Raw genomic sequence first — 10154 nt, forward strand, 5'->3', positions numbered from 1 at the left:
CATTTCTGGAGTACTTTCCATCTTTCCAATTTCTGCCAGGAGCTTGCTTCTGTGATTCAGGGTTTTTATTTTAAGATTGGACTGTTTTTTCATCTGCATTACAAATCTATGCCTTTTGCTTTCTTGTGTATGTGCACTGCTTTCATTAGTATCAGAAATCCTTTAAGCTTGGACTTGAACATTTATTGTTAATTATAAATTCTTCCAGGTAGGCATTTGTTTTTTACCAAAAACTCAGGTGTGTTTTTACAAACTGACTGTAAAATCATCATCCCTTCAGCAGATGATATAGTGGGTTTTTTTCATTCTCCACAATGCCAGTGAGAGGGTTCAAGGGCAATATGATCTCGGTAATACTTGCAAATAGCTTGGGAATGTTTAGATAACTGGAGACTAATCCTTTTGTCATTAAAAAAAAAAAAATCCATGTTTTTACAATAAAGAACTACTCCTACTTTCTTCTGAATCCAGTCTTTTATATAAAAATGGGTGGAATTGCCCCAAAATGCATCTGGAAGGGGACTTACAAAAAGGAGGGGGAGCAACTTTTTACACGGGCAGATAGGGCAAGGCGTAATGATTTGAAACAAAAAGAGGAAATATTAGTTTAGATCCTAGGAAGAAGTTCTTTACTCAGAGGGTGCTGAGGCACCCTAATAGGTTGCCCAGAGAAGCTGTGGCTGCCTCATCCCTGTAAGTGTTCCAAGGCAACGTTGGATGGGGCTCAGAGCAACCTGGGATAGCAGTTGGCACCTCTGCCCGTGGCAGGGTGTTGGAACTAGAAGATCTTTAAGGTCCCGTCCAACCCAAACCATTCTATGATTCTGTTAAGTCCATATGCTTTCCAGTCTCCTCCGGCACCATCTCACCAGCTTGGCGGTTGCTTCACTGGGATCTGTTACTAAACCACTCAGTTGTAACATGGTGTTTTAAAGCATGAGACAGTTCCCATCCCAGGTGAAACCGAAGGTACTTTTTGTGAGAGAAGGTCAGGCTCTGAGAGCAGCCACTGCAATGCAGAATACCTGTTATTCTGCTCAGACAGTGTCTGTGAGTAGCCAAGTAGAGCTGGGCGGTCAGAGAAGACTTGTTGAGCAGAGCGGTGGGTGCTGAGGACAGAGGAGCCACACTGGGTCCAAATGCAACATTAGTGCAAGTGCCCCATCACTCTCTATACACATTTCAGTTGTTCAGAGTGAGTATACAACACGTTCCAGCAACAGAACTTAAAGCCCCTGTTTAAAAGATTTGTGATTAATCTTACATTTACTTTTGTGTTTTCAGATATACTCAAGGACAAGAAAACCCATCCAGAGAACAGAAACGAACCAAAACCAACTGTGAAAAAGATTGACACCACAACCACCAGAAGCACTGTCAAGTCATCCTCCAAACACAGTGTAAATGGAAGTGGGAGCAGCCCAGCCCTGAGCCCCTCCCTTGTTTTAGCAGCACTGGCAGTTCTGTGGCGTTGTCTGCTGTAGCTGTGTTGCCTTGCAGCCATTGTGCTACTGCTTCTGTTCACTGTCATTTATACCTGCAGCCTTACCCAACAGAAAACAAAACTAAATGGTTCTCTAGTTTATGTGGTATGTTAGAATAAATATGAAATGCTGTGCTGGAGTTGGCAGATACCAAATGTCATCACTTACAATATCTGGAGATAGCCTTTGGCAAAGCCCACCCACGATACAGAGGGGATGGTGACAAGGATCTGAGTAGCTTAAGTTATGGGGTAGAAGTAATGGAAAACACAGAAACTATGTATGGGTGTGTTACTGCTTTTATCGATTTCATTTGCTAGAATTTGACTGGCTGGTTTTGTTTGTTTAATTTTTCTGATAAGTTATATGAATGGTCAGTCTTCAAATTCAAGCCAATCCATACTTTATGTTTTCAGTGAACAGCTAACAAGCTGTGTCTACAGTTCATAGAATGTTAAGGGGTTGGAATGGACCTTAAAGATCATCTAGTCCCAATACCCCTGCTATGAGCAGCAACATCTCCCACTAGAGCAGGTGAAGTACTCTCTACCGGCTTGATGAAATTCCTGAGTGATCAAGAAGTTCAAAGCATGTTTGAAACTTCTTTTCACTCTTACTATTTAGATTGTAGGAAGCAACATAAAAGTGTATGGTGTGTCTAATATATCAGTATAGTTGCCTTAATTATGGAAACAAATAGAACCACTTTGTTTACTGAGGGATATAGATAGGGAGTTTCCCTGCCCCACAGAATGTCATTAACAAATGCTTAAGCGTATGTTCAAGGCTTATTGGATGAATGTCCAGCAAAGGGAAACATAAATAAACATAATAATGTTTTATCCACTTGAATGCAGCTCTGTACAGAGGAAAAAAAAGGTAATTCAGTTCAAACTTACTTTGCCTATATGATGTTACATACCAACTCAAGTTTTCCATAAAGATCCCAGCGATATAAATTATTGGGAACTCCCATTAGACTCTAACTAGATTTTGTGCAGTATGGGTCCCTGAAGTCAACTGTTTCATAAACTGTGTATTATTTAATTACATTTAATGTTTAAAATTTTGTATCACGTTAGGTGTAAATGTAAAACACACTGAAATCTAGAACATTCTCTGTTTTGCCTCATCTTGATTGCTACCTTAGAAAATGTCAAATGTGCATTATTATATTACAAGGCTTTGTTTTTTAATCAATGATACATTGATGTGTTTTAAGTTTTCGGATGAAAAAGTACTATAATAACTTCTAATGAGTTAAGAGTTAATGTGTGTTTTCCAACAACTGTTTACAGTGCCATTGAATATATGTATACAAACACAACTGTTGAATACAGTGATTAATATGATAAATATATGAAACATTCGAATTGTTACTACATTTCATAACTATTACAACAGTTTAATGGCCATTTTCATGTTGCAGACTATTATTATGTACAGTTTTGTAAGATTTGATGTAAAACACTTGCCTTCATTTTTTTGTAAAACATCTCTTCGATACTTGGAGTTACACAGTCACTGACATTACTCAAAAGAAGAACCCTGTATCTTACTAACCAGCTTCAGGCTTTTTATTGACAACTTTGATTATAAAAGCCTGACTTAAAGAAGGTGCCGTGTACCAGTGCTGCTGCTGGATGTTATTACAAAGTGGCAATAATTCACAATAAGCATACAATAAATGAACAAAGGCTCGCTACACTTTGTTTTCAGACAGTATTAGTGAACTTGTCTAGTTACATTTGCAAAGGTGGGGCTTGAGTCCGATTTCTAATTTGGGCTCTTAGATCATATTTGCCAATGTAAAGGTATGATCAGAACCGTGGACACACCCAGCTGAGAAAGCAGTGTCTCTAAAGCGGCAGCAGCTAAGTTTTCTAAAAGATAATTGCATTTTAATGTTGAAACAAGTAGATAAAATGGAAAAGGTACTTACATTAACATGAAGTATTTTGTATTTTAATTCTAATTTTTCAAAATGATAAGGATATTACTATCTCTAATCAGGGCTTCCCAGTCAGATCAGTGAAAGTTAGTTTTCCCAAAAGTACTGAAATGGCTGTCCTGTGTTTTCCAGGGTTTGTGAGCTGCACCAGTCCATGGAACCATAATTAAAAATGCTGCTTCTTGTATTCATTTTCAGTACCCTTTGGAAAAGTGCTGTGGTACCTGAGGAGGTGTGCAAGTTGTGTCATTTGTACAGTGACAGAACTCTGTAATGCCTTGCAGTCCTAAAGGGTGTGTTGTGATGGCTGTTGTTGGAGAGGCTGCCCTGTCTGTACACACAGAGATGTACTTCTCAGGTGCTGACACCACCTGCTCCTGGGGTAACACCAACCACTGTGGTTTCACTGGAGCAATTCATGTCTGATGCTTGTGAACCTGACTCCTAATTTAGTGTTCTCACACTTGAGATGCTCAGTCACCATTCAAACAGGTGCACCCACATTTGCACACTGTCAGGATTCCTATGGACAGAGGTTTCGGGGCTGGGCTCTGATCCTGCCAGATTTCAGCTGTGAAGCTTAGAGTTTTCAGTTTTTCTCACCTTCAGAGAGGGAACTTGAATACCCAGAGTTAAGTGTCTTTCTGAGGTGTGTTCTGTGAAAGATTTTCAGTGGTGATCCCACTCGTGTTCAGCTGCAGCAGAGGCAGCTGCAGAAACGCTGCAGGAGTCATGGATGGAATAACTCACCCAAGGGATTATTTGTTGCTGCTAAAGGTCATAATCTTGCCAAACAGAAACCTCTGAAAAATCAAGTGTTTGAATTTGGAAGTTGGCTGGCAAGTATTTGTATGATGTAGCACTCACCTCTCAAGCTAAACAAGAGAGCCCTTTTAAAGTTTCTGTAACAAAACAGAACAGGTTCAGACCTTGGGATGAGAGAGAATCAACTCATTTCTTTGGATTCAACCAATGTTTTAATAGACACAAATTGTTGCAGAATGAGGAAAGAGGACTCCACATCAATTAATACATTTCACACTAATACATTTTACACTGTAAGAAGAGTACTGGTCAAACCAGCATGAAATATGTGTATCAAAAGTGGCGCAGTTTTTAAGGGCAATGCAGTGTATTTCTACTAATGGTTTATAATTTTTTTCCCCAGGATCAGTTGCATTTACATATTTAAAATGAATGTTTTCCATCAAACAAGACATCTATATCAGGAAAAGCAAAACCAACTGTCTGTGTCAGATAAAGGACATCCTTTTCAGATGAATAAGATACCTGGTTTACAAAACCTTATTTTGTTATCCAGAACACTGTAATTATGATGCAATTACAAAGGTCTAAATTCAAAATACTTTTCAACTTGTCTATGTAATCTCAGTGTCAAAGAAGGTACCAGTCTAAGAGCATTGCTGTAGCCTTGCCTAACAGTTATGAGTTGTATTTTTGATTGTTTATTGTTTTGCTGTGACTTCCTTTTAATATTTTGCTGTGCCCGCATTTGTGAATGCCAGCGTTGGACGGTAACTGCTGTCATACACTTGTGAGTAAAATCAATCTGCAATTTTCTGTTGATAGTGATAGAGGCTTCTTACCAGATCAGACGAAACTACTGTAGTGTCAGTTCTTAGTGTTTCACTGCTCCTGGGGCTCTGTGTTACACCAGGTTCCTGTAAGAGGTTCAGGAGGTCTGTGTGTCACTAGTCCCCTTCCTGGCTGTGGAAGTGTGAGGGAAGAGTGAATCTGGGTGCTCAGAGATGTGGGTGGCTGCAGGGGCCAGTGCATGGCCACGTCCAGCTGCCCTCTCGGAGGCCCTGAGACAGGTGTTCTCAGCTGATTTCAGGTGGCTCTTACACCTCTCCAAATCAGCTCATGGAGACTGGCCAGGCAAAGAGCAACACAGAATCTAGAGCTTGCACTTTCAGGCAACTCCACAGACATCTGCTAGGAACTGGACTGGATTTTGCAATTTAGATGCTTTACACAGTCTGGCCTCTCATTTTCAACCTTGCATTTTTTTCTGCCTTGCACATTGCCAGTGTTATGCTCTGTTTTCTGGCGCACCAGGTACTTTGTCATTGCATGAGGAACTGTGATTCTGATCTTGCAGTAATGAGCCTTTTGAGGTGCAAATGTCTGTCAGAGCTTGATAAGAGCAACACAAGTAATACTGTCCAGCTGCATTGGCTTCAGAGGCTCTGTGTATGGGAATCTGCCTGTGAGATTCACATCTCTCTGATCTCTTAAATCAGATCTGTATTTAATGTATCCCTATTTCCATTTGATACCAAGACTTCGATGTGTATCATAATTTTAAATTTGACTCTCTAATCCTGAGTCTTCTCAATATTGTCCTAATGATTGTTGTGCACAGACTTGATTTTAATGGTAATTGAGCCTTTTTGCCCAGATTCGCTGAGCTATTCTTATTCAGTATTGCACACTATTAGTGTCAAGCAAGATGTGTTCAAGTGAAAGGGGATGAAACACATTCCTACTGAGTAGGACAAAAATCCAGAAAGTTCCTATGTTCCTGAATTGGACTCTTCACATTAAACAAAATTTGAGGTTTAAGCTGAAATTACAGTTGAAATTTCCTAACTTGCATGGTGTCAGTGGGATTTCAACCTTTTATTGAAAATCAATTAGTAGTCTACCCATTTTTTTTAAGTGGGAATTAATTGATAGAGATGTTTTCCCCATGTCTCTGGACATGGGTAGACTCAACTCTGTAGAAGTAGGACACATTCTCTGTCCTGCACATTGACCATCACAGCACCATAAGTGCTTAGTGTTACGACTGGCCAAACATCTGAGGCATTTGTTTTCATTTTATAGCATTTCACTGCTCTAGTGCTTCTTGCAATAGCATATGGCCTGTGTGTTAATGAAAACTGAAACATCTTAGAGTCAATGTCATTATTGCTCAGACGTGCTAGTCAAAAAGAACACAAGAAGGTCTTCTTCCCATTTCCTCAGAAGTCTAGAATTATTCCCAATACTGAATTCTCTTCTTGTTTCCACTGTCACTCTCTAGATAACTACAATTGAATTGTATTAAATATTAAGCCACCAAAAAATAAATACTAGCCAAGAGATTGTAATAAATAGACAATAAACTCAGAAAAGGATCCTGCATTTAAAAATTGGTAATTCTCATTATCAACACTAGATTGATTTCCCCCCATGGAAATCATGTCATACCCCTTTGAGAGAAGGGCACATCAAAGAGAGGCCACTCATGCTTTCATGATGTGCATGAAGTACTTCATTAAATACCCTCTAACAACGACGTTGGTCTTTTTTTTTCCATGCACAAAATATTAATACTACCTTGCAAAATTATGCTGTTTGCACTTAATCATTTCAATTAATCTTTAGTAAATTACCCAGTACTTTGTAATTATATTTGCAGCTAATTTAGTGCCATCTTAAAATAATTCGTTGCATAATATAAGCAATTAACATTTATTCAGGGTTTTTTTCTGTTGCAGGGGGACATATAAATTATTCTCATTGGCCTTTCTGTACACCTAATTAGCACCTGTTTGAATTATTCTACAGGCTATGGACACTTCATCTGAAAAATGAATGCATTGCTAGTTTTGTGAACTCCTTGTAAATACACAGTTGTAAAAATTCCTTTTCAGGGGAAGTGTGTTTTCATACATCTTCTGGGTTTATGAGCTAAGCTAGGCTTTTAGGCTATTGCACCTAGAGTAGTTACTGACATTTTTAATACAGTTAAAATAAAAGTAGTCTGATACCTCTTTCCCATAATTAAGTACAATATCCCAGATTTGTAGCCTGTTTTATTCAGTGATGAGAAAGGAAAGCAATGAGACTTCAAGAATATAGATCTTAGTGTAACTTTCACATTTCTATAAATGCATATACAGTTTTACTAATCAGGTTATCAGAAGCATTGCTGTGCTGGAATGTTGAGGGTGCTGTATTAAACTTGTGGAAATTAAACTAGATTGCTTCAATCTGTAAGTTTCTGTAAGTGAATCTGTAAGCAAGCTCCTCGGTAAGTAGTAATTTTCTATTTAAGTGCACAGAATATCGAGGAAGATGATTTGATCTTTCTAAAAAGGAGAACTGAAAATAACTCTCAAACAATAATGCCAATATAAAATATTTACAACCTCCACACATATTAGATTGGGAAATCAAAATAAGAGACTTTTCTTAGGGTATAAAATGTTGCAGCAGATCCTCAGCTCCTGCGAATCAGTGTTAGCTCCTTTGTTTTCAGCTCAATGAGGAACATTTACCACAGCATATTATCTAGCCCAAGAATGCAAATTTCTGCCCGTCTTTTTCTAGATGCAGAAAAATCAGGTGTACCTGCAGTGATTACAAAATTTTTATTGCAGTTTTACATTGCCCCAGCCACTGATCAGGTGGTATTGTTACACCTGAAAAGCAAACCTGTGACACATGGGATGCCTTAAGTCTTCTGGCATTTTCCCTTTCCAGGGGCACAGCAGGGCCCTTCTCCAGAAGCAGCTGGTTCCACACCTTGTAACAGGGACTACAAGGAGATGTTCATTCTGCGAGTATCTCCTAGGGTAGAAATTCTTTCGTAGAGGAGGTTTGCTGATACAGATCAGGCCTTGAGGCAGATCAAGTCTGATTTTTCTGCTTCATGATAAGATATAGAATCCAGGTCTTAAACTGGCCTCAGAAACTAAGAGAGACTCAGTTGAAAGAACTGATTGTGGCTTTGATGTTTTTAGAGGAGCTTACAGAGCAAACAGCTGTGTTCTGCCTCGGAGCCTGTGTATCTTTGGGTTCAGTTCCATGTCAAATTACCTGTGAGTTTCCAGATTAGCAAAAGGACAATTTGTGAGTTACTGTAGCCTGATATTCTATAGAGAAGAAATAAAATTTCCTCCTGAGCAGAAACAAACAGTATTTTATATTATGCTAAATATCCAACTTGGAAGGAAACCAAAGGGGGATGTTGGGCCTCACAAAGACACAGAATCCCCTTAGCGGGGTTGGTTTTGGTGCCTGTGTAAGAGTTTGCCTGCTTGTCATGAAAGAGCATGTCTACTCCTTAGCTCTTTTTGGGGACTTGAGAAAAGCTACAGTTTGTAGTTCACAGATGACAAATCATTTACAGGCAAAAGTTGTGGACAAGTGCCCAAAGCAGTGAAGAAAGCAGTAAGACATTCGGTGGGGGTCTCATTGAAAAATGAGAAAGTGCATTTAATTCACATATTTGAGCTTTTGCATTAGGTATGAACAATAGAGTTGAAACCTACTCCCAAAACACTGCAGTTGCATATGGGATCAGCCTAATAGAGCAACAATACTACAGAAAATGTTTATTGGATCCCTCTAATATGGAGCCATATTAGAATAAAAATGGAAGGTAGTATACTTAACCTTGCATAAAACAACCTCTTACTGTACTTTGGTATCAGAACAAATACAGTATGAATGTTTACAGTGCACTGGGATAGAAATTCTAGTAAAATATCTGCTTTGCCATTTAGCTTTTTAAATAACTAGTTTATGGCCTCCTAGTCTGTTTTAGTTCATTTTATTTTACAGGAAATACTAGGCTGCTCCATTTGTATCTTACATTAGTTGCATCTTGGGTATTTTAAGTTGCAAAATAGATTGGTTTTGCCCTAAGCTGTACACAAGCTCTAACACATATTTCTATTTCCCAAGCACATGCTTTATTTGCAGTATATCTGCTTATATTTTTATTGAATAAATTTGTCAATTTTCTTCAGTTTGTTTTCAGCACTGGATACAATAAAGGCAATTTTAAAAAACCAGTCTGAAAACAATGTCTTAGAAGAAGAACAAGGCTACACTGAAAAGCTAAACAGCCTGTTTTGTAAAAGACAGTGAACTGTGATTGGGAATAAAAACAAGTAATCCACAGCAGGAAATTAATTATTGTCATCTGTTAAAATTTTTCTTTTTTTTCTGAATGTTTTCCATCATCTGTGATGTAAGTTACAAAGCCTGTGAAATCTTAATCTGGTCAGATGATGCTTTGAATAAAGAGTGCAGACTTTGAGAACTGCTGAGGAACTTGTAATATTTTGGTCATAGTCTGGCAAAAAAAAAAAAAGGTCTGTTTCTGCAGCTTGTAACTACTGTCTTGCTCTCCTTTTCTTTCTTGCAATAAACACAGTGAGATGTAAAATGCCTATCTGCTCTCCTGGGAGCTCTTAATATCACTGAAGAGATGCAATGCTTGTAGCAGTCTCCTGGGTAAAGGCCAGCACACCGCCCTCAACAGGTAGGACTTTTTCACTGAACTTCCATTCCTACATAGACAATCAGATTCAAGTTCTCCATTGACTAAGGTCTTGCAATAACTGTGCCATATTAAAAGCCTCTCCCCTGATTTTGATTGGGAGAACAGTACTTCTGTCTTCTTATAGGCCAGTGTACTAGCAAAAGGAAACTCCCTGCTGTTAGCTTAGTATGCTCATCACTTGTTAGTTAGAACTTTGTGGTTTTTCTTCTTTTGGTGTTTTTTTGTCAAATGCTGATTATTTTGGTTGTGCTTCTCTCTAAAGTAACTCAGGAGAGACCTTTGCTCTTATAAGCATTTCCTGAAGCTGATTTTCATGAGCTTCTCTTCACTGCTCTGTCAAAACAGCTGGTTTTTTCCTGCTTAGAAGTTGGTGGGAAAGACATTTACTGGTTTTTCTTTTTTTATTTCTTGTTTT

The 10154-nt window shown here is 38.5% G+C and overlaps 1 protein-coding gene across 1 annotated transcript in view; it reads left to right on the top strand.

The window, feature by feature from the left end:
* Window positions 1-9569, top strand: part of LOC103763444 (glypican-5) — a 360042-nt gene extending 350473 nt beyond the window's left edge. Inside the window, 1 exon segment of the mRNA XM_018083108.2 lies at window positions 1285-9569. Within this exon segment, the coding sequence (XP_017938597.2) occupies window positions 1285-1484 (200 nt within the window). The 3' untranslated portion in view covers window positions 1485-9569.
* The last annotated feature ends 585 nt before the right edge of the window (window positions 9570-10154 follow it).

This window comes from Manacus vitellinus, unplaced genomic scaffold, assembly GCF_001715985.3.
Source record: "Manacus vitellinus isolate BGI_N305 unplaced genomic scaffold, ASM171598v3 scaffold_60_pilon, whole genome shotgun sequence".
Classification (NCBI taxonomy): domain Eukaryota; kingdom Metazoa; phylum Chordata; class Aves; order Passeriformes; family Pipridae; genus Manacus; species Manacus vitellinus.